Source organism: Salminus brasiliensis, chromosome 1 (assembly GCF_030463535.1).
Source record: "Salminus brasiliensis chromosome 1, fSalBra1.hap2, whole genome shotgun sequence".
Lineage (NCBI taxonomy): Eukaryota > Metazoa > Chordata > Actinopteri > Characiformes > Bryconidae > Salminus > Salminus brasiliensis.
In genome coordinates this window covers 50879616-50907515 of record NC_132878.1, presented here as the reverse complement: position 1 = coordinate 50907515, position 27900 = coordinate 50879616, and the positions used below count along the sequence as shown (strand labels likewise).

Here is a 27900-nt window from a genome sequence, read left to right as displayed (position 1 = left end):
AAAAAAATCTTATTTACAACTTAAAAACAAGACATGGACATTCGTAATGTGACTGGTTTGACCTCAGTGTTTAATGTATATAAGTCTCTTGTACATGGAGAACAAAGAATGCATTTTAAGATAATAACCCAGACATGGCATTTGAACACAAGAACCCATTTCAACTGTGAAGAATGGAGCTTGAAATGGTTTTGGGGCTGCTTTTCTGCAGTAAAGAGGGCGCATAAGGAAAAAAATTAGACCATCTGTCTAAAAACTAAAGCTGAAAGCATTATGCATGGAGGAGTAGGAAAAAACTTTCTCCCAGTTGATAAACCATTTTAGACTGTTTCAATTATGTAAACAATTGCAAAGGTAATGCTCCTTAGCAGTTTTTGGTAGCAGTATTTTAAATATTCAGCTGATAAAATGACCAGTGCATACTGTGTGAGTCTCCTAACATTGTATATTTGCCAAATCCTTTGAAAGGAATTTAACGTCAGTAGCAGCTCGTATTGACCTTGGGGTTTGCATGTTAGATTAGGTGAAGTTTGCAGTCATGTTGCAGCAGTTACTGTGGAACAATGTGTAAGAGAAGGCTTAAATGCCCTGTCTGTTGCGAGTAGGTACCCAGCCGTCCCATTCTGTCATCAATTCAACCAACATGTCACAAATACGGTAAAGTGGCTTTGGCTACTTTCCAATGTTTTGAATGCTGTTTACATTAGGCTGGAACAGATATGTAATTTCCTATGCTCGTGAATATTTGTTTAAAATGGTCTATAGGAAGTTATTTTAGCAAAGGTTTTCTTAATATAAAAGAAAACCTTTTTCACATGAATTTGTGTGAGAGAGAGAGTGTGTATGCCATTGTTCCTTCTAATGTAGTCTCATACCATTAGAAGACCAACCTTTTATATTCTAAAAGCAGATTTTATAACTTCCACTTATACTGGGTCATCGTGGATTTACACACATACGGTAGGGGCTTGGTGCATATGTGAAACCCATCTGGCCCTCTAGGCTTAGCTCCACTCCTGGGCCAGGGGAGAATGTAAAGTGCTGCAGCAGGGAGGTGAAGAACAAGAAAATCTCCATTCGTGCCAGAGATTCCCCTACACACACTCTCCTACCTGTGAGACAGTGATTTCAGTGAATCAGAAGAAGCATTCAAATGGAAATAAACAGGGAAGTGTTGTGTTTGCGATTATGTTTCACCTGCTGAAAAGGGCAGAAAAGCTTCTCTCTTGCGGAATTGTCCCTGATCATCCAAGAAGTGTCCTGGGTTGAAGGAGTCAGGTGTTTTCCACTCGTTCTTATCATTAAGGACAGATGACAGATTTGTAGTCACAGTAGTGCCCTAATAGTGAGGAAGAGAAGTTTATTAGCAACCATGCCATTCAAGCATCCAGTACCACTTTCTTTACTAATTAATGTCAAACCTTTGGTATGAAGTATCCTCCCAGTGTTGTATCTTTGCTGGCTTTTTTGGGGAAACCCAGAGGAACAACATTGCCTGCTCTTTGTATCTCATGAACTACAGCTTCAGTGTAGGGCATGTTGGGTTTGTCAGACAAGCAGGGTTGACGTGACTGTCCAATCACTCTATCAATCTCTTCCTGTACTTGTTCTGCATAAAAAAACACAACAGTTATACTTCATATTTATAAAAAAATGCCATTATTTCTTATTAAGAAAAAAAAAATCTGGCCCCACTTCCATAAAGCTCCATTCAGTGGCAAAATGCACACATTTTGTACACTTGCCTCGATTGAAGCATGAATGGCTTAATGTAAACCATTCTGCCAGGTTTCATGTGGAAGGTCATTTTGTCCATGTGCTGTAATTCTGTTATGAACAACAAATCAACAGAATTCCTAAGAGACTGACAGAGGACCTAAAACAAGCTAAAGAGGCTAAGCAAACAAGAAACCTCTATGAAAGGTACGAGAATGACTAAGTTTACTCTATTTGCTCTGTCTGCAAACATCTGGTCAGGCTTACCCCAAAAAGGAAACATGGAGTCATATTGTAGTATCACTACCAGAAAGGTAAAGAGTAGGGGTTGGCGCGAGGCATGTGAAGGGTAGTGTATTGGAGTTTCAAAAGGAATGGCATCCCATATCTGAAGTCAATGATTCTTAGTAACAAATGCCAGTGCACCTTGGGCCCACAGTCAATCATTTTGTGATTATTTGACTTGATTTGAGGCCTTTTGTTTTAAACATTTGGATAAAGAAATTCAGAGCTGGCAACTGATCACAACTTGGTGGTAAAGTAGATTCAGTGCTTAGGGATTCGATGCACAGGAGTTCAGTTTTGGACAGCTTCAATGATGTTCTAGCAAAATGTATATCACTTATTAGCTTAGAGTTTATGAGAGGGGAATAGGACTTTAGTCTGGCAGCTTCAAGAAAGTATGGGGAAGTGTTGACCTTTCCTGGTGATTTCATTGAGTAGAGGAAGAAACACTTAGCAGGAACCTCTTAACATGGCTGATATTTCACAAGTGGTTAATGAATAAGATCACATAAGAAGCATAAGATGGAATACCTTGACACAGGCACTTCAGGCAATTATGTCCCTGTACTAGTGCTTGCCATTAGGTATGTGCCATTTAGGTTGGATGTTTAAAGCAGTACAAGTGGCAAGAATTGGGTTTATCTCCAGGGTGCTGGAGCATACCCTCTATGAGGAAGTAGGCTTGGAGTAGCCATTGCTCCATCCAATTGTGAGGAGCCTCCTGGAGGCACCCAAGGATCAATTGAAAGGATTAGCAGTTACCTCAGCTACCTGCTACCTTCACGACTCTCAACAAGAGAAGCGGGTGGAAGGTGATGCTTTTTGTTGGGGAATTGCAAGGAACTTTGAAGGGCAATGAGTTTGGCGAAAAGGTATTGTGCATATTTTGCGGAAAGGAAATTAACCCTTTATGTTTTGATCTTTATTGTAGCATCAAAACAAACTGAAAAAGGCAAATGTACACAATTGAATTACTCAATGCAATATATGATGTAAATTGAAAGTAATGTATATTATTTTGTAGCCAATCATGTCATTACTCAGAGTAGAAACAAATAAATCTAAATCTAAGCAGGTTTACAATGGTTTGCACCCTGTATGTACTTACTCTGTATCTCTGGGTATTTCATCATATAGAGAAGACCCCAACGCAATGTAGTGGCTGCTGTTTCAGTCCCTGCCTCAAACATGTCCAGAGTGGTTATGACTAATGTCTCAATGTTAAAGCCAGCCTCAGGATCACTGTTTTTCTAAAAGATTCAAACAGAGAAGTGTTGTTGGGTATTTGAAGCTTCACCCAGTGAGAAAGAAACAGACACACATTCTACAAAAAAAGTGGTATTGCTAATATGACATATGATATCATAAACACACCTTCTCCATTTCAAGCAGGTAAGCATCTATATAGTCTCGTGGTTCTAAAGGATCGAAGTCTTCCTGGTGCTTTCTTATTTCATCTTTTAGAAACTCTAGAATCGTTTTATAGTTCGCAAAAAACTTCTGGTGAGGGCCAGGAAGATAATCAAAGAGACGAGGGAAGGCATTGTATAGCTACAGAAGAAAACAAAGACATGAGAGGATGGAAAAAAGATAATAAATATTAATAAAGTCAGTATTTGACGCCAATGGGACAATTGTATTCTTTAGTAAAAATATATTTTCCATTATTTCTTATATGTAATTGTTAAATAAATATTTATAAAGACTTCATATCTAACACATTACTCATAATATACTGTACATTTAATGTCATTCAGAACAACCAGCGTTAATTTTCTTTTAACATTTAGGAAAACTGTTCTTTTAAAAAATGCTAAATGATACAAAATATTTCATGCCACATAACCCAGAGGTTAATCAGTTATGACCACAAGATTATAGGACTAGGACTAGATTACAAATAGGTGATGCAACACATGTACATACATTACATACAGGACAATAAAGAGAATAAAGACAATAAAGACAATATCTACACAGGGCAGTGTCTAGATATCTACACAGGACAATAAAAGCAGAACACTAACTAAGCAGGACACAAGAACAGGACAACAAAAGAAATAAGGATTGGTAAAAATGCAGTATATGAATGGAAGCATTTACTGCAGTTTAGTTTCAGATGTAATACAGACAAATTGATTCAAATTGTCCCATAGCAGCATGTAGATTAAAAGTACTTCAAATGTTGAATTCAATTAGTTAGAGTTTTTTTTATTATATAGAATAACTGTAATAATATTTTACACTACATTAATGAAACTTTCTATGCTGTAATATAAAGTTTTATAATTCTAAACTTTTGTAAAGCAATTAACTAAAATTGTCTTTAAGAACATGAGAGATTCTCGCTACTAACCTGAGTCTGAGCAGAGCCAGCCAATAATATGGCTTCAGTGTCCAAACGTAAGATATTAAGGAAACGCTCATCATGGTATTCAAAGCGATGTCCAAATACTAGAGCAGAGATGATGTTTGAGACTGCATTGTTCAAGTAGAACAGAGGGTTGAAGGCGCCTGTGTGGAAAGAAAGCATTACAAATACATTACAGACATTCTTTAGATAAGTATATAAAATCATTCTTTGGATAGCTCTGTGTATTGAAAAATGAAACGGACGGGGCAGAGTGTTCTTTCAGAAATTGGTTGGGAAGGACCTTAACTGCTAGGAGCGATTTTCATTCACGAGGTAAAACCTGCTGTCCCTGTTCATCAATTTTGTTTTTCGGACACAATGCTGATGAAATTGGGATTTGGTAGACTGGGATTTCTGCTACTGGTGGTAGACCCATATACATTTGCTTTGATACGCCTGTAAATTCAGCTTCTTCCTTCACACTATGGCCTTTGGCATGCCCAAATGTCATAAATCCTTTTCCACCCATTTTCCACTGAACTGTATGACCTCTTCTCAATCTAAGAATCCTGTCACACACTCCACAGATATGTATTGTCCAATCATCCTCATCCAGTGCCACAAATTTGCTACCACCTTAAACATGCAAGATGATTAATTTTGATTTGGCCATTCCAAAACAATAATTTTACTCTTCTTTAGCCATTCTTTGGTAGAACGACCCATGTTATCTTGAGATTCAGATCACAGACAGATGTTCTAACAATTCCCTTTAGAATTAGCAGGTATAATTATGAATTTATTGCTTCATCAATGATGGCAAGCCATCCTGGTCCAGATGCAGCAAAGCAGGCCCAAAGCATGATACCACCATCACCATGTTTCACAGATGGTATAAGGTTTTTATGCTGGAATGCAGTGTTTTCTCCAAAAATAATTTATCATTTCAACCAATTTTTTTTTGTCACATTTGTCCACAAAACATTGTTCCAATAGCCTTCTGCTATGTCCATGTAAACTTTAGCAAACTGCAGAAGGGCAGTAATGTTCTTTTTAGAGAGCAGCAGCTTTCTGCTTGCAACCCTGCTATTCACACCACAGTTGTTCAGTGTTCTCCTGATGGTGGACATTAAACGTGGCTAATATCATGACCAAGACCACATTTTCTTGTCTTATTAGTTTGATTTGATTTTCCTTATCTACTTTTAGGGGTTAAATATAGAAAATATCACAAGGGTTCACAAACTTTCAAGCACCCCTGTATACATAGGATTGTATATTTACATATTTTTGTCACTGTCCTTGTGTCTCAATTTTTACTGTTTTTATTTTTTGACACTAGGGGAATCGGTCAGTTATTCTTCACATTCTGTAGAAATATCATAAAGAATGAACCAAAAGAGTTCCATTGGATGTTAGAAAAGTTGTTTTAACATGTAGGATATGAGTTGTTTTGTACGGCGGTAACAATATGTAAAGCACTTTTGTAAGTTGCTCTGGATAAGAGCGTCTGCTAAATGCCTTAAATGTAAACGTAAATGTACATGAAATATTGCGAACCACAGACCACCGGGTATTTAGATGCTTCTTTAGTTTGTACTTTTGCCACTAATTACCTTTGTAAGCTGCTGCTCACACCATGTCAGTACACTGTTCATTGCACTTGCCATTGAGCACTAATCTCCAAGTTCTGTTAAGTGAGCTAAGTCACCTTCGATTATTTAGCTCCAGGCTGAATGAGAAGAGGCAGGGCCAGTTATGCTCTCTTAAACTTCTGGCCTTAACTGACTGTGGCATTGTTAGTATCCAAACTTGCCAAACTCTTGGCAATGGAGTGAAACCTTAGAAAGCTGCACCACTCGAGAACCCCGGACAGACCACTCACCTTTTTCATCTTTGAAAGCCTGACACAGGAAGACGCTCTCCTGTTGAATACTCAGCTCAAGGTTCTTCTTTGCCTCACCAAAATGTCGCAGGTGTGTGTTGGCAAACTTCCTCTGCATCTTCCACAGGTATCCACTACTGAGACCTACGCCTTCATAACATATCAAAGTATCAGTGTACTTCCTTGGTCTGTAGCCTCTTTCACTTATTTACTAGAAATTTAACAGGAATGCTTTTTGGAGCCTAAATGCTGGTAAACTTGATAAACAGATTGCATTAAAGCTAGTACAATTTCATGGTATTTGCCAGAAGGGCTTATTTGTGAACAAAATTCATAAGTCAACTACAAGACAATGTCAGATGGCCAAAGTATACAATTTTTGCATACAGAACGCAGAGTCCATTCTTGAGCAAAAGTGTTACTGTTTTGTAAAATACCTTTCGAAAACGAACATAAGCAGAAGCAAAAAAATAGCAGCCAAAAAAGTCCAAAAAGTCCATGATGAACCAATCACAACAATCCTGTCACCCAAACATTATAAAAGTAATTTACAAAAAAACATTAGTTATGTAATGAGCAAAAACATTTTTGTAATATAACTGAGGACTGATTTTATCTGAAATTTTATTTTTATACCCTTACACAATTATTTTTATACACTTATGCATACAATGTTCTTATGCCGTTACTTACCGAGTCCTCTGAAGATTTTGTGAAACAGGGGAAGAACAGGTCGGTCAACAAAGCTGTCCAGCTGAGTGATGAGGGCCTCCTTCACCATTTTGTATCCAGAAATAAACACTGCTTTCTCACTGCCCAGTCTTAGACTAAAAACCTCCCCATACTCCTCAGCAAGCTGGGCCACAAAATAATTCTTATGAGATTAACATACCTACAAAAATGTATTTTATGAATTTTGTTGTAAACAATTGAGGGGAGAAACATTATTACATACATTTTCTTCCTTTGATATATATATATATATATATATATATATATATATATATATATATATATATATATATATATATAGGTTATGTACAGTGGCATACCCCTGGTCAACATTTGTGTTGCTGTGAATAATTTATTAAGTACATAATGTATTTGTAATTGTAAGATTTCCAAAAAATAATAATACATTTTAAACAAATAACATTAATTTTAACATTGAATCAGGATGAGTGTATTTTTTAAAGTGTCTTAAAGTGAAAACATGAACTGTAAGAACGGCATGCAAAAGTTGTGGTTGTTTGTGCTATGGCTTTTACTAGTAGAGGGAAGAATAGGTTACATTAAAAAATGCATTAACATTAAATGAAAAGAACATGGTACCACAACAAACCTGCCAAGAGAGAGCCACCCACCAAAAACCCTCTGCCCAATTACCTGTGGTTGGTGTGGCACAACAGATAAAACCAATACCAGCCAGTGAGCTATTACACCATGTGGGAGACCAGGGTTTGATTCCCAGTCTGGGTGACTATGCTACACCAATAAGAGTCCCTGGGCAAGACTCCTAACTACATTAGCCCACCTCTGTAATGCGAGTTACATTATAAGTTGCTCTGGATGCCGTAAATGTAAATGCAATTAACCATGAAGCAGTCTTTGCAAAGAGGAGTATCTGTCCATATGATCACAATAAGCCGTACACTCCATAGAGATGGGCTTCATTGGAGAGTGGCCAGAAAATTTTTTTACTTACAGACAAAAATAGGAAAGCTCGTTTGGAGTCTTTAAAGAATAGAACTTTTTGGCCACCAAGGTAAACGCTATGTCTGGCGCAAAACCAACACATCTCATTACCCCAAGAACACCATTCCCACAATGAAACATGGTGGTGGGAGCATTATGCTGTGTCGATGTTTTTCAGCAGCAGGGACTGGGAAACTGGTTCAAGTCTGGGAAGATGGATGATGCTAAATACAGGGATATTCTTGTGCAAAATCTGTTTCGGCCTGCCACTGATTTGAGACTGGGATGGAGGTTCACCCTCCAACAGGACAATGACCCAAAGCATACTGCTAAAGCAACACTTAAATGTTTTACGGGGAATCATGTAAATGTATTGGAATGGCCTAGTCAAAGCCCAGACCTTGATCCAATTGAGAATCTGTGGTCAGAATTGAAGAACTGAAACTGTCTAACTTGAAGGAGCTGGAGCAGTTTTGCCTTGAGGAATGGGCAATAATTCCAGAGGTAAGATATGGCAAGCTCATAGAGACTTATCCAAAGCAGCTTGCAGCTTTAATTGCCGCAAAATGTGTCTCTACAAAGGACTGAGTTTAGAGGGGTGAATAGTCATGCACACTGTTTTCTGTTATTTTGTTTAGACCTTAACAACTAGAGTCATGAAAAATAGCATATCAGCAGTGTTTATGAAGTGAAAAATAATATGTAAAGAGCTCAAATTATTTGATTTAGACTCTCTTTGCAAACAGCTAACAAATTCCTTCATTAATCTTCAGTTAGAAATTAAGAATAAAAAATGTATTGAGGAATTTACTGTAGAACTGTGACATGAAGATTATGTGAACAATATGAAAAATGGATGCCCCAAATAAGAAATAAAAGCTAAAAGACATTTACAAGCTGTGATACTTGGGGGTGCTACTAAGTACTGACCATGCAGGGTTTCAGAGATTTTATGGCCTTTTCTTTTTTTCATTGTTTCAAAACAGTAGAAGTTAGTTTTAAAAATTATTGTTGATTAATATATTAAATGCTTTATCTTTGGCGTAATGCCTTTTGGAAATCAGACTATCTTTTACTCTTTTAGCTGTTCACAGTAACTCATTCATAGATACATATTTTGTTTGCAGAAACTTTGACCCGGGGTGCCCAACAATCCACTAGTTTTTTCTCTATCCAGCAAATTCTGAACATATGAAAATAATAACATAAAATAAAATAGTAACAGTAACATAAGCTTTACGTTAGAACAGAATCACTTTACTTTGATGCCTATTAAATGCAACTAAACTCTAAATGGAATGTAAATGACTGTTTATTGAATGCAACCTTGCACCTGACCCTAACCCTTACCTTACCCTTTTAGGGGTAGGTTTAAGGTCAAATTCAAAGTTTAGGTTAATGTTAGCATTAGGGTTAGGCATAGAGTTACATTAAATAGACAGTCATTTACATATAACGTAGAGTTAATAATAGATATACAGTGGCATGTCAGGTGAGATGGCAACAAACTAATAATTAGGTTTTTTATTATCTTAATTTTTCACTTCTAATCCCCAAGCTACTTGGAAAATGAGAAAGTGTGGATCACCTACCTTGTCTATGGATTTGAAGTCAAGTCCTGTGAAGATATTTCCCACAAAGGGCAGAGGACGGGGTCCTGGTGGAAATCTGGGTGGATTTTTATTTCTGATGATGTCAATCAACAGCAAGAAAAGAAAAAGTCCTATCAACCAGCTCTTATAGTCTAGGTCCAGTAAAACTTGTAAAATCATGGCTGAGCTTTGGGAAATCCTTTTGGTAAGTTTGTTTTTTGTCTGTGAGTGAGAGTGTCTGCACAGGTTTGTTCATTAAGAGTTATGTAAAAGGGGTTATGTAAAGCCCTCTGGATTCCTAGAATTAAATGGACTGGACCCAATATCCCTGCCCCTGTATCATATTGACACATAGTAGATAACCAACAACTACATGTTAATTGTACTATGAACTGTGTAGATACTGGGGAGTTATTTAACAACTATTATGGCCTGTGTGAAAGTTTTTGCTTCATGTATTTTAATAAGCCAGCTTTAGTTTAATAACCACTGTATTCAGTTCCCTGCACTAAAAAAAACAGCACAGGAATGTGGTATTTCCTCATGTATATGTTTGAACCCCCCACCTCAGCACCTCCCCAAAAAATAAATAAACAAAACAGTATACCGTAAAAGCTAACGCTGAATATACACTTAGAGTTGTAAAAAAGTTTCATTTAGCAAAAAAACATTAAGTAGTTCAACTACTAAATACTCCCAAGGGATTAACAAGTGAAAAGAATGTTTGTGAGGCCCTTCCCTTTTCCTGAGAGTCTTAGAGGGGTTTACATAATCGCCTCTGCTTCAAGCCAGGCACAGAACTTTAAACAAATTTACTTTCAACTTTCACACACAGACACACTTGCATGCTGCTGCTGGAAAAGATCAGTTCTAAAGTCAAGACCAGCCATGTTCTTCCACTGTTTATTTGACTGCATGAACTTTATCTGCTGTCTACTAGCTATTTTCTTTTTCCTGTTGCTTATTGATATCTTCAGGAATAAAAATCCAGCCCGGTTCCCCCCAGGACCCTGGCCTCTGCCCTTCGTGGGAAATATCTTCACAGGACTTGACTTCAGAACCATAGATAAGGTGAGTGATTCATGTCATTTTACTTGTGTTTGCCTGTGAATGTTACAGAACAAAAACTAATCGGCAGTGTAGAGTTTCACATGCTAGAACACAGAACACAGTCCTGCTCATTCCGATAGCCAGTCTACTCCTTCTTTTGTATGCATGCTTTTTTGAGCCTTTATTGAAGGCTAAGCATAAAGTTCAGTGCTTTCTACGTTGATCAGCTCCAAGAATACACAGTCTAAAAAGTAATATGCCTCTTCTTGATTGCCTGTATGTTTGCATATTTACTAAATGGTTTCTGATCCTCATACAAAACACAACATAACACAGGCTGAATTCAAGAAAACTCAAAACATATTATATTATTTGATTTATTAAGATAAAAAAGTGTTTTATAACATAAAAACGACACCAACACACATTGTCTCTTTAAACAGTAATAAATGCTTCCTATATCCAGCGATCAGTCTTTCACATTGCTATGGAGGACATTATACATTGCCTGCTTATAATAGAGTATATGTAATAGAGCAAATGAGCCTTTTCACTTTTATTATCTAAGAACTATCTTCAACTATTTTCTATTTTCATCTATTTCAGCTTGCTGAGAAGTATGGAGACATTTTCAGTCTGAGATGGGGCAGCGAGAAAGTAGTGTTTATCTGTGGCTACAAAATGGTAAAGGAAGCTCTTGTCACTCAGCTGGACAGCTTTGCTGATCGTCCCACTGTCCCCCTGTTTCATAAAATCCTCAGTGGACTTGGTAAGAAACAGAACACTCAGAATAAAATACACCATAGAAAAAAACACTGTAGTACGTATTATTTATTTCCAATGAAAAATGGAAATTGAACAACCTACAACCAGATGTTCTAATAAAACAGTGTAGCTGAGATTCATTTGTGACCATACACACTATATTGCCAAAAGTATTCACTCACCCATTAAAATTAATTAATTCAGGTGTTCCAATCAATTCCATGGCCACAGGTGTATAAAACCAAGCATCTAGGCATGCAGACTGCTTCTACAAACATTTGTGAAAGAATGGGTCACTCTCAGGAGCTCAGTGGATTCCAGCATGGTACTGTGATAGGATGCCTCCCGAGCAACAAGTCCAGTCGTGAAATTTCTTAGCTACTAAATTATTATTATATTATTATTATAAAATTATTATAATTATTATAATAAATATAATAAATGATGGAAACATCAGCAACTCAGCTATGAAGTGGTAGCCACGTGAAATGACAGAGCAGGGTCTGCAGATGCTGAGGCGCATTGTGCACAGAGGTCGCCAACTTTCTGCAGAATCAATCGCTACAGACCTCCAAACTTCATGTGGTCTTCAGATTAGCTCAAGAACTGTGTGTAGAGAGCTTAGTGGAATGGATTTTCATGGGCGAGCAGCTGCGTACAAACCAAGCTCAATGCAAAGCATTGATGGACGAGTCTGGGTTTGGTTTGGATTAAGAATGGAATGTCACTCAAATTCAAATGTGTGCGAAGGCGAGTGAATACTTTTGGTGTACATCACATAAAAATAAATCTCTTAATAATTCTCTCTATAATCTGTAGGTTTAATTTTGAGTAATGGGTACTTGTGGAAGATGCAGAGAAAGTTTGCCAACACACACCTTCGTGGCTTCAGTGAGGGGAAGAGGAGCCTCGAGCTGAGTATCCAGCAAGAGAGTGTCTTTCTGTGTGATGCTTTCCAAACCGAAAGAGGTAACTGATACAGCTTCATTAGAGACCTTAGCTTATCTTACTGTTATCAGTATCTAGTATCTAATGTGAAAACATTAGGTCAACCCATGAAAACATTTGTATTTTTTACATATTGAAAACACATTTTTGACACATTGAGAGTTGAAGTTGAATATAACTGAAATAAAACTAAAGAATTGTATTTTGGTAATAGTTTGCAATCATTTTGTTAACCCTATGCCCTAATATAGCACCCTTAATATAATAAAGAACTCATGTTCTCTAACAATCATGAAGAATAACATTTCCACTTCCATGCTTCACAGTTGGTAAGTGCTTTTGTGCTCAAAAGGTTGGGTTGGTTTGCTCCATACAAACCTTATATTACTGTGTTCAAATAGTTAAACTTTGGATTCATCTGTTTAAATGTTTTGTGCTACCTGATGGTTTCCCTTTCTGGTGGTAGATTTGTGTATTTCATTTTCAACTGTTGAAATGGAAATGTTCTAATTATCATGATTCAAATTTTAGACCTTTTAAATTAGTAATAAATGTGTAATACATAAGTGTCCTAACATTGTCCTTACAAAAAAAAACTACATTTCTCTGAATTACTAATATTTCTTACATTTTAATAGTTTTGTTTAATATTACTTCCATCTCCTAAAATCAATAAAATGAATGTGAAAATAAAAATCAAAGGTTTTCACTAGGTGTCCTAATTTTTTTCACATGAGTGATAAATCTATCAGCTCTGAATTTTCAGAGTAGGAACAAACACTGACACCTTTGTCATCTTACAGGACCATTTGATCCTCATTTCTGCCTGAACAATGCTGTGTCCAACATCATCTCTTCTCTAGTTTTTGGGCATCGCTTTGACTATCATGATGAAAACTTTCAGAACCTTCTGCGCTTGGACACTGAAGCCATTACCTTGTCAGGCCTCACCCAGACTCAAGTCAGTAGACACATCTTTGAGAAGTAATTTGTAGAATAGATCATGACCAAATGGATCATTATTTGTGGTATTAAGTCCTTAAGTCCTTCCAAAACATTTTATTCACTGTTTTTCTTGGTTCTCTGCTTTCTTTTGTAGCTGTACAATGCATTCCCTCGTCTCTTTGATTACCTGCCAGGACCTCATCAGAAAATGTTTGCCAACTATAAGAAGATTCTAGAGTTCATAAAAGATGAAATCAAAAAACATGAAAAAACTTGGATCCTTTACATCCGCATGACTACATTGATGCTTACCTTCTAGAAATAGAGAAGGTCAGTTTAAGGTCAAAAATCTTCACTGTTGTACTTATTACATGTAGTGGGGGGGGGGGGGGGTCAAACCAGTTAAATACAGCCATATAATAAACATAATGATTCTCTACTTGAATTCATCAGAAGAAAAGCGACCCTGAAGCTGGCTTTACCATTGACACATTAGTATCGGCCACACTGGACATGTTTGAGGCGGGAAGTGAAACTTCTGCCACAACAATATGGTGGGGTCTTCTTTTCATGATGAAATACCCAGAGATTCAGGGTAAGTAGTGGACAACATGGAAATTGTGAGTTGCTCTTGTTTGTTTGTTTGTGTTTTTGTTTGTTTTACAGTTGTGGTACATTTATTTGGTAATGTAAGCCCTGCTGATGACTTGTTCAGAAAAGGTGCGGGAAGAGATTGACAGAGTGATTGGACAATCGCGTCAACCCAGCTTGGCTGACAGACCCAACATGCCCTACACTGATGCTGTCATTCATGAGATGCAGAGGTTGGGCAATGTTGTGCCCCTGGGTGCCAGCAAAAAAGCCTGTAGAGATACAACACTGGGAGGATACTTTATACCGAAGGTTTGATATTAATTCTTTGTTTGGAGAGAGTGAACACAGAGTTATATCAGATTCCAGATGCTCAGTCGATTGTAAAGTTGTTCCTCATAAGTTCTTTACTACTGTTAGAAATTTGCTGTTAAAGATTCAGTAGACTGGTTTATCAGTGTTGGAGCTTTTTGCACATACAGATGTCCCGATGTGTATTGAGTCTATTTGGGGGGGAGGCTGGGGGGGGTTGAAAAAGGTTGACAAGTCTCTTTTCAGTTCCACCACCGAACACTGGTAGAAACCAAAGATATCTAATGAAACTGCCTCTGTAATCATTAGGGCACTACTGTGACTACAAACCTGTCTTCTGTGCTTAATGATAAAAACGAGTGGGAAACACCAGACACCTTCAACCCAGGACACTTTCTTGATGAACAAGGGCAGTTCCGCAAGAGAGAAGCCTTTCTGCCATTTTCAGCAGGTGAGATAACAGATTATTTTTTAGTTCAGCAATCTAATCACACCCACTATAAAGAATTACTGGTGCCGCTACTGAGGCCATCCAATGGTAAAAAGGTTAACTAATAAATATTTGTTGCATACAATCATTTATCATTGCCTAATGCCTCATTGCCTAATTGCTGTTACAGACAGTTGTCTGTCTGTTTGATAATGTATGTTAGACACATGTTAGGTGGCATATACTCCAATTCCAGTTTAATTCCTGTTTAATTTGCCTCCTCATCTAATTTATCCTGCTGCCAGCCCTGCTTAAGTGCCCATGATACATTTTGAACTCTCAAAGATTAAATCAGAAAGTTAAAATTGAATTTAAAAATCAGGATGTTATTATTTTGAGCCTGTATCACAATCTGAATTGAATTGAAACTAATATTTTGAGGTTTGTAAAAAAAGGTAGATAAATATAATGATTTAGATTAGATTAGATTAGATTTTCTATTAAATCAATTTCAAATACAGTTGTCTTATATTACATCCAGGAGTATTGCAATATTCCATATTTTTTAAACAGTGTATCTGCCCATATCTGTTATCTTGAGAATATTATCTTCTAACATCATCAACATGAAGATCATAGATTTCTCAAACACTGAAATCATTGTTCCACAGGTAGGAGGTCATGTCTTGGGGAGCAGCTGGCACGTATGGAACTCTTCTTGTTCTTCACCTCCCTGATTCAACGTTTCACGTTATCGCCCGGCCCAGGGGAGGAGCTGAGCCTAGAGGGCCAGATAGGCTTCACCTATGCACCCAGACCATACAGGATGTGTGCAATTCCACGCTGAGTTGGATGTAGTTTAGGCAGGCTTTTGGCACTTGTGTATATTTCAAAAATTAGGAAAAAAGGGACGAGTTAACAAAGTGTATGTCTTGTTTTGAATATTCAAATAAGTTCTTTATGATTTATGATGAAAAAGAATTATGCTACATTTTGTTTACAAAGTTATAATGATTTATTATTATTATTATTATTATTATTATTATTATTATTATTATTATAAGTGGTAGTGGTAGTAGTATTGGTAGTAGCAGTAGTATTATATGGTTTTCAAAATTATTATTCTAAACATTAAGAGATGCATTCCCCAGAGATGCTGTAGACAATCTATTCAACATCTTTTTTTTCAGCATCATTGTAGAGTACTTAAATAAAGACTTGGTCATAAGTGGTGGCATGTCAGTTATTCCTTTTTTTACTTTCTGTTCTTCATTTTCAGACCTTGCTTGGACGTACACAGTTCCTCTTAATTATAATGTCTTAATGAAATTTTGAATTGTGGAAATGTAGTGGAAGATGTAGTAAAATCTGGGACATTCATTGTTTATCGAGGGTGGCTGAGGATGCAAATAATGAGAATCCTGATTCATCACAATGAAATGTATCGGCCACCCAGGCCCTCAGGAACTCAACTAACAAGGGAGGTTCTATGTGTACAGAATTTTCTGGATCATCCGCAAGGCAATGGAACTGAAGTCTGGATAATGGAACTGGATAATGTTGCCAAGAGTGATCAAGTAGATAATAAAACACTAGCAGACCACAAACTTAACCCTGGAAAATACCATGTGAGAGGCTAGATGTATGTGTAACATTAGTGATCAGATTTTTAAATCGATGGACCAAAATGTCATGGCACCTTGTGTCAAAAGTGGCAGTAAGGTCCAGGAAAACAAGTATCTAGAGTCCAATGCCACCAATATGTCATTAGCAACCCTATCAAAGCTGTTTCAATACTGTGGTTAACTAAACCAAAGCTGCTTGTTGTTGTTGAAGTCCCTTGGGTCAAGCCTTTTTATTTGAGGAGCAGGAGTAATTGAAGCAAATTTTGGCATACAGCCAGGTCTATAAGAAGCACTGAGGATGAAATACATGCTTTGATCGGTGGAGTAGGCATGGGTTTCAAATGGGTTTTAATGGCACACAAGCCTGTGATCAGTATATGCATTACCAAACATGCTGCTTAATTACTATAGAAAAAAAAATAGATTAAGAGATATGAGCTAGCAGTTTGTTATCTGAGTGAAACAAGCATACAGGGTCGTTACAACGGTAATGATGAAATGTAATTTCAATTGTTACATGTTAGTCCAATTGCAGAAGCTGTATTGGTTTTAGAAAACGTAGAGGATGTGTTTAATCTAAAGCCTTACTTCTTCAAATGCTGATCAGTAGTGATTAGATGTTGTTGAATACTGTTTGATATGATATAATTTGTGTAATAAATATTACTCTACTAGTATATCTTATGTAATAAAACAGAAATGTGACTTTCTTTATTGGAAGGTAAATATGAGTGTGCTGTTTCTGCAGTGAAACTGTATTACAGAAATATCCTAATTCTGAAATCAGCTTTAGTTGGGATTGCATTTGGGACAGCATTGCAGAATTCAATTTCCTAGATCACATTATTCTAACACCAGATAAGAAGTGAATACTGCATAGGTGTCCTAAACACAAATTTCTATATATTACCCTAATTTTAAGGTAACCCCAACATTGACCTACCTTCTTAGACCTACCATGTTTATAAGCATGCTTGTCCACTGTCAGCAATCCTGCTGAAACAAAAATGTAAATTATGGTAACTCATAACTACCTAACTACTAACTATGGTGTGTACAGCATGAAACATAGACTAAATGTAGTTTGATCTTGAGATATGGAAACAATCTGGAGAGAAGCAGCATCCTTGTAAAACAGTGGAATTAATACAATATTAATCAAGGTTACTAAAACACCTATTTATTTTTATATATTATTTTGTGTGTGTTCACTAATGTTGTGTGATGAGTGTTGTGTGACGTAAATGAACTGATCTCAGATTACCTTAGATAAGTAAATAAGCAAAAACAGTTATTACCAGCATTGTTAACCAGCCCGTAAATGAAACTGACCTGTCATCATACAGTATTTTGCAGACACATTTTCTTTTTAACAAAAGTTCAAAAGAAACTCATTTTTGCATTTACAGGACACAATATATACATACTGTAGCATGTATCTTCACATTGTTTGCATATAGTTATTAAACATTTTAATAAAACAATATTTCATTAACATGCATCCATTAAAAAGATGATATTCAGAGGTTACAAATGGTGTGATTATGATACAATTTACATATGCTCATAAGTCTTTCACGGCACACTTCAGCTTTGGTTAGAAATATAGCATATTTAGTTTAATATTATATCAAATGTATGTTGCATTTCAAGTTGCTCAAATATATTTAAACTGTTATTCCACATATTTATTGTTAACTAAAGTTTCTCACATATCAGAATATCATCTGCCTCCACTCTCTGGTTCTCAGCGTGGGATCACACACATACAGTAAGGCATGGGGGTGTAAGTGAAGCCCAGTTGGCCCTTTAGGCTCAGCTCCTCTCCAGGGCCCGGGGAGAAAGTGAAGCGCTGCATTAGAAAGGTGATAAACAAGAAGAGCTCCATACGTGCCAGGGGCTCACCTAGACACACCCTCTTTCCTGCAGAACAGGAATATCAGTGCATCAGGACAACATGCATGGAATGATATGATTATGCGAGTAACCCATAATTAAACATACACTATATGTCCGAAAAACAAACACCCCTTTATGTAATGAGCTCAGCAACTTGAATGTAAACCATTTTATGACGAATGAAACCAATTGCACATCAATAATCCTCTATAAATGCAAAGAAAAGCATTTTAATCAGAATAGAGCAGCTACACCTGAGCCTAGGGTCACTATGCCCAATGCCAAGTGTGAAGGTATAAAGCCACCTTGGAGTGGGAGTGGCATCTGTGATCAAGAGCTAATAATCCAACATCAGTATCTGACCTCACTACGGTTAAAAGCAATGTTTCAATGTTACAGTACTGCTGCAAAGAAGGACAAATTCATTTTTCAAACCCTTGATGTCAAAAGAAACTTTGGATCAGGACATATATGTAAACATTTGGAAATTTGGTATAGTGAAACAAATGTAGCTAGGTATAGAAAGAATGTTTAATATTGTCAGTTTTTAGTCTTGGCTCAGCTAACCAATAGCTGAGCTCTAATCAGCACCAAACAGGAAGTAATGAATCACTTTTTTCAGAACAAACGACTGCACACACAAAGGTAGCTGTGGCCAATATTGCTTCTGTTTTTGCTCTATTGTTCAACAGTTTCTCTTCTTGCAAATCTTCAGTAGAAGCATGATGGGAAATGGTGTAAAAAAAAAACAACATTTGTAGTCTTGCAAATAGACACCCTGAAAGATTGTCAGTCTTTGCAAAGTCATATTTTGTAATTAAAATCGTAATGACAAATTGTCTTTAGATGTGTCAGAACAGACAGCCATTCTTGTAAAAGTCCTTTTGTGTCTTCAAAAAAAAAACAAAAACTACAAAACATTTTTAAAGGGAACTCTTAAGACTTGTATGCCTTATAATCTGACAAAACAGCAAATAACCCTTTATAGACCTTCAATTTCATATGAGTTATGTACATCATACCATGGCCCAACATTCTCTTTCAAGTAGGAGATCTATTAGTCTATTTGTTTCACCTGCTGAAAAAGGCATGAAGGCGTCTCTCTTGCAGAATTGCCCTTGTTCATCAAGGAAGTGTCCTGGGTTGAAGGTGTCTGGTGTTTCCCACTCATTTTTGTCATTGAGCACAGATGACAGGTTTGTAGTCATAGATGTGCCCTAATGATGAGAGACAGTTTCGGTCAGTTTCGGTCAAAGTATTGCTGCCTGATTTTTATTGACATTTGTCTAAAATTAAACAAACTTCTCTCTGAAAAAGCATCATTGATCAAAGTCAAACCTTTGGTATGAAGTATCCTCCCAGTGTCATGTCTTTACAGGCTCTTTTGGGAAAACCCAAGGGCAGAATGTTGCCCTTCCTCTGTATCTCATGGATGACCGCTTCAGTGTAGGGCATGTTGGGTCTGTCAGCCAAGTTGGGTTGGCGTGACTGTCCAATCACAGAGTCAATCTCTGCCTGCACCTTTTCTGAACAGATACCAATCCTCATTTTACCCTCTTAAAAATGTCAATCAGGTTCTTTGGATCAAAGTCAAATAAGAACCACTTTTGATTCCCTATAAAACAATTCAATAGATAGTTGTCTAAATCTGTGTTTCTCAACAGTAAAAGGGCCTGTTAATGAGCTGATAAGTTGATTCAGGTGTGTTTGGAACAGATCCGGATTAGAGTTGAGAAACACAGCTCTAATGTTCTGTGTGAATAAATCTCACTATGCAGTGGTTAAATATACAATGTAAAGGTTCCTTTTAATAGAAAGGGTTAATAAAACCATATGTCCAAAAGAAAAAAAACATTTAGAAACTTCAAAGTGTCTAGGATATGTTAAGAAATTTAAATCAGCGACTTAAACATGCAAATAAAATGCTTCAATCATCTGGTTCCTATAACAACCACTGTAAATGGTTGAAAAAAAGTCAGACTCTATAATTTTCTAGAACTGAGCATTTTTCACCAAAACTTTACATGAAAATGTTTATGTTAATGATTAAGCTGTGTATAATTATTGTAAATTTGATGACATTCCTCTTTAAAAGAGAACAAGTCCTTTGTTTGGTGTTTTGTAGTGGACATGGAGGGAACACCTCCTTTCCTGTGAAACAATAGGGTTTTATAATCTAGCCAGACTGTCCACCATGCTGCAAAGTCCTAATGCTTAATTTGTCTACTCATCTAAGGATTAAAGGAAGAAAATATCAGGAAGGAAGTGGGGCCAGATTAAGTATGTGTGAAGAATAAGTATGTGAACCCTTTGTTATTAATTAAATTTTCTTATTTCTGCATAAATTGATCATTAAATGTGTTCTGATCTTCATCTAAGTCACCACAATAGACAAAAAACAGCTTTAACTAATACTGCACAAAGAATGATGTTTTTTATTGAACATAATATGTAAAGATTCACAGTGCAGGGTGGAAAAAGTATGTGAACCTAAGGATTCCTAAAAGGCAGCTTTTACGAACACACTCAATCTCATAACATTGACTAGACTACAGGTTGACTCCTGGCTCCAATTAGCTTTTGGAGAAGTCATTAGTCTAGAGGTTCACATACGTTTTCCACCCTACACTGTGACTGTTTGCATGTTGTGTTCAATAAAAACATGAAACCATATATATTTTTTGTGCTGTTTTAGTCTATTGTTGTGACCTAGATGAAGATCAGAACACATTTAATTTCATGCACACATTCCATAATGTTATTCTTTTCATGTAAGCAGTCCAAGTATTTTACCATTAGTTGTACAATGTCTGACAAATACACTTTGAACTTGAACCTGTGTAGCATGATTCAGATGTAAATCACTCTGGATAAGAGTGTCAGCCAAATGCCATAAATAAAAATGTAAACCTTTAAACCATAATTATCAGTGAGTTCTAAGTTCACAAGGATTAGAAGACAAAAAACTTCATTTGCATATTATGGGGTTCCTGATACTCACTCTGTATCTCTGGAAATCCCATCAGGAAAAGCAGAGCCCAGCGCAGTGTAGTGGCCAAAGTTTCTGTCCCAGCCTCAAACATATCCATCGTGGCACAAGCTAATGTGTCCAGGTCAAAGCCAGCTTCAGGGTCACTCTTTTTCTATAGATTTTAAACACAGAACACAGAAGCGTTTCATGTTGTATATGGCTATGTTCCAGTCTTTTACAAAAACTGAAGATCCACTGAATTGAAATTACCAGTTGCACATCTTACACAGACCTTCTCCATCTCTACCAGGTAAGCATCTATGTAGTCCCGCAGGTCTGATGGATCCAAATTCTCCTTATGCTTTCTGATCTCATCTTTCACAAAGTCGAGGATCGCAAAATAGTCTGCGAACATCTTCTGGTGTGGCCCATGGAGGTAATCAAAGAGGAAAGGGAAGATATTGTACAGCTGCCGGAAAAAAAATGTAGTAAAAAACACTGTAACACTGTAGGGCACAATTCATAGGGATACTTGACACCTTCACACATGGACAAAATTGTTGGTAACCCTCAGTTAATGAAGGAAAAACCCACAATATAACAAAAATAACTTGAATCTGACAAAAGTAATAACAAATAAAAATTCTATGAAAATGAACAAATGAAACCATGCTTCAACAGAATTATTTAAAAAAATTAACTCATAAAACAAGCCTGGATAAAAATGATGGTACCCCTGAATAATGTGACCAAAGGGACATGTTAATTCAAGGTTAGTCCACTAATTAGCTTCACAGGTGTCTACAATCTTGTAATTAGTCAGTGGACCTATATATAGGGCTACATTTAGTCACTGTGCTGTTTGGTGACATGGTGTGTACCACACTTAACATGGACCAGAGAAAGCGAAGGAAAGAGTTGTCTCAGGAGATTAGAAAGAAAATTATTTACAAGCATGTTAAAGGTAAATGTTATAAGACCATCCCCAAGCAGCTTGATGTTCCTGTGACAGTTGCACATATTATTCAGAAATTTAAGATCCATGGGACTGTAGCCAACCTTACTTGACGTGGCCGCAGAAGGAAAATTGATGACAAATCAAAGAGACGGATAATACAAATGGTAACAAAAGAGCCCAGAAAAACTTCTAAAGAGATTAAAGGTGAACTTCAAGGTCAAGGAACATCAGTGTCAGATTGCATCATTCGTCGTTGTTTGATGGGAGACAACCAAGGAGGACACCATTGTTGAAAACAAATCATAAAAAAGACTGAAATTTGTCAAACTACTTGTTGAGAAGCCCCAAAGCTTCTGGGAGAATGTCCTATGGACAGATGGAACTTTTTGCCAAGGCACATCAGCTCTATGTTCACAGATGTAAAAATGAAGCATATCAAGAAAAGAACACTGTCCCTACTGTGAAACATGGAGGAGGCTCTGTTATGTTCTAGGGCTGCTTTGCTGCATCTGGCACAAGGTGTCTTGAATCAGTGCAGGGTACAATGAAATCTCAAGACTATTCTAGAGAAAAATGTGCTGCCTAGTGTCAGAAAGCTTGGTCTCAGTTGCAGGTCATGGGTCTTGCAACAGGATAATGACCCAAAACAGCTAAAACACACAATAATGGCTAAGAGGAAAACATTGGACTATTCTGAAATGGCCTTCTAGTCTTATTCACAGTTACAGGAATCATTTGATTGCAGTGATTGCTTCAAAAGGTTGTGCAACAAAATATTAAGTTAAGGGTACCATCATTTTTGTCCAGGTTTTATGAGTTTATTTTTTTAAATAATTCTGTTGAAGCATGGTTCAAAATCAATGTCGGATTTTCATTTGTTCATTTTCATAGAATTTATTATGTTTGTCAGATTAAAGTTATTTCTGTGACCATTCTGGGTTTTTCTTTCATTAACCGAGGGGTACCAACAATTTTGTCCACATGTGTACATTATCCTTTCATTAAACTGACATAAACCTACACAGTCATAAATGGTTATTTCCAATCTGAAGTTATTGTAGGTGTGCCCACGGCTCACCCTGCCTCTTCACTGCCACATCCTTTAAATATTGTTCCAATAATGTAAAAAATACATTTTTGTTATTTTTTAATAATTCCAATAATTTAAGTCTGGGAATTGTTCTTAATTGTAAGGGGTCAGTCAGTGCTGCTGCCTACCAGCAGAAGGTAACAGCAACAAGGCACTGTTACCCTAGGAAACTCTAAAACTCCTAGATGCCTCCTTGGCAGCCAGGCTCATACCCCTACCTATAATGGCCATCTATAGTCAGTCCTTGGGTTCTGTACTTATTACTCACCAACCAATCACATTGAGGGTGAGTTCACACAATGGGATTAAATCACTAAATCCAATCCAAGCCCCCCACCTGTAATTAGTGCCAGGGTTCCCTTGTTTAGAACAGCACAACCTTTTGCCTCCCTACAAGGTGTGTGACTGCCATTAACCTCCTCCTGGGCACTACACGGAAATGGTTGTTTGGACTTGTTTGGAATGCAGTCATGGACACCTACTTGATGGAACCATTAGAACTGGGTTCTGTTCACTCATTATCTTCCCATGTGGGGATGAGCTTTTCTTTGTGAGCAAAAAATGGTTAGCCCCATGTGGACTACTGTTGCCTAAATTCTATCACCATCAAAGATGGACACCCCCTCCCACTAATGTATACAGCATTTGAGGCACTACAGCAAGCCCCCATATTTACCAAACTGGACTTGTACAGTGCCTACAATCTGATATGCAAGCAGGGGGATGGATGGAAGACAGCACTCATCACCCCCACTGGGCAATTTTGGGTACTGGGTAATGCCTTTTGGGCTCATGAACACACCAGTGGTTATTCAGCGCTTCATAAATGAAGTACTTAGGAAGGCCCTGGTTCACTTTGTAGAACCACCTGTTTATCAGTTTTATGCCTCAACTGTGCAATTTCTGGATTTCTGGTGTACATGCTGCTACATGCATGCTACATATGGACCCAGTCAGGATAAGGCCAACAGCATTTGAGGCATTTAAGAGAGCTCAAGTCATGGTAAACAACCCCCAGTACTTCAGTTCTGGTCTGGAGAAACCTTTTGTCACTGAGGTAGATGCCTTGGATGTTGGCATGGGGGCTGTCCTTTCCCAATGCCTAGCTTCAGCCAAGAAGCTCCACCCTGTGCATTTTACTCACACTGGCTAACTCAGATGCTCTGTCCAGGCAGTGGGCATCCCTGGGACTTTATTCCTGCTCCTCGTATTCTGGCTCCACTTCAACAGATATTGGAGACTGCCATCTGGGAGGCTCTCCAACAAAAACAGATCACGGCAGGATGTGTATTCCCATGGCTTTTAGGGGGTGGGTCATGTCATGGGGACATGCCTATCCATTTTCAGGCCATCTAGGGGTGACCCAGGCCCTCTCCTCCATCCATTGCCTATACTTCGGGTCCATGGTCCCATGTCTCCCAGGTCTTCATTACCATCTTACCACCTTCCAAAGGTAATATGGTAATCCTGGTCCTTGTTGACCATTTCTCCAAGGCATGCAAGTTTATGACACTGTCAAAGCTTCCATCTGCCAAGGAGACAGTGGAACTCTTGTTGCAACATGTTGTCAGGGTACATGGGATGCCAAGCAATCTGGTGTCTGACCAGGGACCCAGAAGGGACAGGTTTGCGGGTTGCAATGCAGAAGGCAAACATAAAAATGTTTTGAAAAGCTTATGTGGGTGCTGTGTAGCTGTATGAATTGAGCAACTGTGTGTGAATTGTGTACCAAAAAACCTGTCTGCATTACTTACATTAGCCTGAGAAGAGCCTGCCAGTGAGACAGCTTCAACAAGCAAGCGCTGGATATTGAGGAAGCGTTCATCATGGTAGTCAAAGCGATGCCCAAACACTAGAGCAGAGATGATGTTTGATACAGCAGTGTTGAGGTAGAACTGGGGGTTGAAAGGACCTTTATGTTGAAGAGTGAAAACACATCATCAGTTACAGAACCTTGTTCAACCAGCACTGCTTTAACTGATAGAGCTTATTCTGATCACTCACCCTTTTCTTCTTTAAAAGCTTCACACAGGAAGACACTCTCCTGTTGGATGCTCAGCTCAAGGGTTTTCTTTGCCTCACCAAAGTAGCGCAGGTGAGTGATGACAAACTTTCTCTGCATCTTCCACATATACCCATTACTCAGAGACACACCTTTTCAGCACAGCAGAGGAAGTGCAACCCAATATAAATATGGACACTAACTACAGGTTCTATTACTAGAAGACTATAGTAATGTAGGTATATAGTAATATACCTACATAATCCTAATGCACTAATTTATTCCATTGTTAAAAGAAGATAAAGAATAGTTACAGATCCAGTAACAGCGATGACAAAGAACCACCACTTTTTGTTCCATCAAGAATCATTTTGTAAAAGAAATGTGAAGAACATTTTAAAGGCTTAAAAAACCTCCACATAATGTAAAGGTTCTTCACAAATTGTTTCTTCTGTGGCATTGCTTAAAAATCCTTTCTAGCATCTTAATATATCTTTAATTTTAAGATTGCATTATTTAAAATTCCAAGATGCTTTTGGGAGACCTAGCTAAGGATGTCAATCCCAGTACTCCACTCCAGGCAACGGTTGTTTTTTTTGATGATTTATAACCTGAAAAATGTCTCTTAGGCAGAAGCTGGTAAATGTTGTTTGCACTTACCACGCCCTTTATAGATTTTGTCAAACAAGGGGATAACAGGGCGCTCAACAAAGCTGTCCAACTGAGTGACAAGAGCCTCCTTCATCATTTTGTATCCACAAATGAACACAGTTTTGTTACTGCCCCATCTCACACTGAACACATCCCCATACTGTTTGTGGAGCTGAAACACAATAGAAATGACTGTAAAAGAGCTGTGTTTGACTTTTAAACAGTAGCAGCCCAGAGGAAGGAAAAATAAAAAGAAGATCTTATCACTGTAGTTTGTCAATAATGGGATCAGATGGAATAATAAACTTTAGCATCAAGTCACCTGCTACCCGAAAAATGAAAGATCAACATTTAAACAATAAAACCTTCCTCTGGGAGGGGGTTATGGTAATTACAGTAAAACATTATATAATTCATTGGAATGAAACTAGATATTAAAATGCAAACACACAAGGCTAGGCATGATTTAAATAATACCAGTGCTCAAAATAAAAAAATCTTATATATATGTTGTATATGTTTCGCTCACCTTGTCTATGGATTTGTAGTCAACTCCAGTTAAGATATTTCCTACGAAAGGTGGGCGCCAGGGACCTGGTGGGAAATTTGGCGGATTCTTATTCCTGATGATATCAACTAGCAGAAGGAAAAGAAAAAAGAAGATCAGCCAGCGCTTCAAATCAAAGTATTCCAACAAGTTGTGCAAGACCATGGCTGGAGTTTGGGACGATCCTGGTGGTCAGAATGTGTGCTGTGCCTGGTGTGTGTGTTTGTGTGTGTGCTTACATAAGTATCTGAGTGAGCTATAGACTTCGGATTCCTTGTGTAACATACTCGCTTGCTTTGTTTTTCTCAAAGTCATTTTGTCATTTCCATCTATTTTAGCACATGATATGAATTATGAAAACTAATAGTTTTTTTTCAAAGAGCACAGACAACTTTTCTTTGTAAAAAGTGTTTAAGAAGTTAAACAGAAGTCAATTAAAAAGTCACTAGATAGAATGTAGCTCAGGGTTATTGACTGGTTGCTGGTGCTAGTGCAGCATTGTGAGATTAGCTTTTTACAGATTTTTTGCAGCTGATTGTTAATTGAAATTGAATTGAAGCCATTTACTACTGTATGACTGCAGGTCAAACTCCTATATGTGCACTTTCTTTCCTCACTCGCCTGAGTTAAAAGGTTGAATAAACATCAACTTTGTAGTTTTTACATGTAGTTACTGATAGAAATGACCTAACATTAAAGTTGTAGAAATATGTAAAAAAAAGTGAACCATTGTTTTCAGTAATTTGAATGACCACCTTGAGTAGCAATAACTTTAACCAAATGGTTCCAGTAACTGAAGATCAATCCTGCACAACCAGCGGGAGGTATTTTGGCCCATTCCTCATAACAATACTGTTTAAACACAGTATGGGTCTATTTCTATTGGCCAAATGTTCACTGACAGCAAAACAAACCCTCATACAATATATGTTCAAATGTTTGTTGACACCCCTTTTAATTAATGCATTCAGATAATTTAACTACCATTGCTGACACAGATGTGCAAATGCACACACCGTTTGTCTAATCTCTGTAGAGAAGTATTGTCAATAGAATAAGACTGTCTGAAGCAGAGAGCAATGCTCAGCTAGAGAACATGTTTCCACCTTTAAGATATGCATTGATTAAGCTAGATGTTTCTGTAGTAGAAGCCTGGCCACAGCAACCATAAACAAAGCTGTTATTACACACTGCATAATTTACACACTACCGGCAATTATTTATTATTCTCTGTCTGTACTGTGTTGTGTTGTCTGTCCGCACTTGTTCGTGTTGCACTTGTGTTCTGTATGCACTGTCTATGTTGCACCATGGTTCTGGAGGAACGTTGTTTCGTTTCACTGTGTTCTCTGTATGTAGTTGAAATGACAATAAAACCCACTTGACTTGACTTGACTTGACTGTTAAGCAAACAGACTAAATACCAAGAAAATCATCTTCAAATGTGATCCATCCATCTTTACGACTAATTCAAGTTATTAGTGGAAGGACAGTGTTACTTTCTTCTTCATTATTTTATACATTAATGACAGTGGTGGTGTTTGAGCAATTGAAATTCTAAAGGCCAACCAAGGCCGCTCCGGGTCCGAT

General features: G+C 37.5%; 2 protein-coding genes and 1 pseudogene across 2 annotated transcripts; 1 reads left to right on the top strand and 2 right to left on the bottom strand.

Moving 5' to 3' along the window:
* Nucleotides 1-40: 40 nt before the first annotated feature.
* Nucleotides 41-9731, bottom strand: LOC140557408 (cytochrome P450 2J2-like). Its single transcript, XM_072681814.1, has 9 exons — nt 9527-9731; nt 6933-7095; nt 6240-6389; nt 4358-4515; nt 3376-3552; nt 3110-3251; nt 1422-1609; nt 1198-1339; nt 41-1112 (listed from the first exon to the last, which is right to left on the bottom strand). Exons 1-9 carry the CDS (start codon nt 9704-9706, stop codon nt 937-939), a joined length of 1476 nt encoding a protein of 491 aa, XP_072537915.1. The 5' UTR covers nt 9707-9731; the 3' UTR covers nt 41-936.
* A 595-nt stretch (nt 9732-10326) lies between these two features.
* Nucleotides 10327-16529, top strand: LOC140557400 (cytochrome P450 2J2-like; annotated as a pseudogene).
* Nucleotides 16530-17651: 1122 nt separating this feature from the next.
* Nucleotides 17652-26521, bottom strand: LOC140557393 (cytochrome P450 2J2-like). Its single transcript, XM_072681789.1, has 9 exons — nt 26293-26521; nt 25773-25935; nt 25115-25264; nt 24865-25022; nt 21355-21531; nt 21093-21234; nt 19430-19617; nt 19167-19308; nt 17652-18115 (listed from the first exon to the last, which is right to left on the bottom strand). The coding sequence occupies exons 1-9, from the start codon at nt 26473-26475 to the stop codon at nt 17940-17942; spliced, it is 1479 nt and encodes a 492-aa protein (XP_072537890.1). The 5' UTR covers nt 26476-26521; the 3' UTR covers nt 17652-17939.
* Between the last annotated feature and the right edge of the window lie 1379 nt (nt 26522-27900).

Excerpts from the sequence above, each read along its gene's own strand:
- LOC140557408 (XM_072681814.1), bottom strand. The coding sequence starts at position 9,706 with ATGATTTTACAAGTTTTACTGGACCTAGACTATAAGAGCTGGTTGATA. Across the intron at positions 7,096-9,526 it reads ACTTCAAATCCATAGACAAG|CTTGCTGAGGAGTATGGGGA; the intron begins GTAGGTGATCCA and ends TTTGTGGCCCAG. Across the intron at positions 4,516-6,239 it reads GGCTTTCAAAGATGAAAAAG|GCGCCTTCAACCCTCTGTTC; the intron begins GTGAGTGGTCTG and ends CTTTCCACACAG.
- LOC140557393 (XM_072681789.1), bottom strand. The coding sequence starts at position 26,475 with ATGGTCTTGCACAACTTGTTGGAATACTTTGATTTGAAGCGCTGGCTG. Across the intron at positions 25,265-25,772 it reads CAAAATCTATAAAGGGCGTG|GTGTGTCTCTGAGTAATGGG; the intron begins GTAAGTGCAAAC and ends TGTGCTGAAAAG. Across the intron at positions 21,532-24,864 it reads CAGGCTCTTCTCAGGCTAAT|CTGTACAATATCTTCCCTTT; the intron begins GTAAGTAATGCA and ends TTTTTCCGGCAG.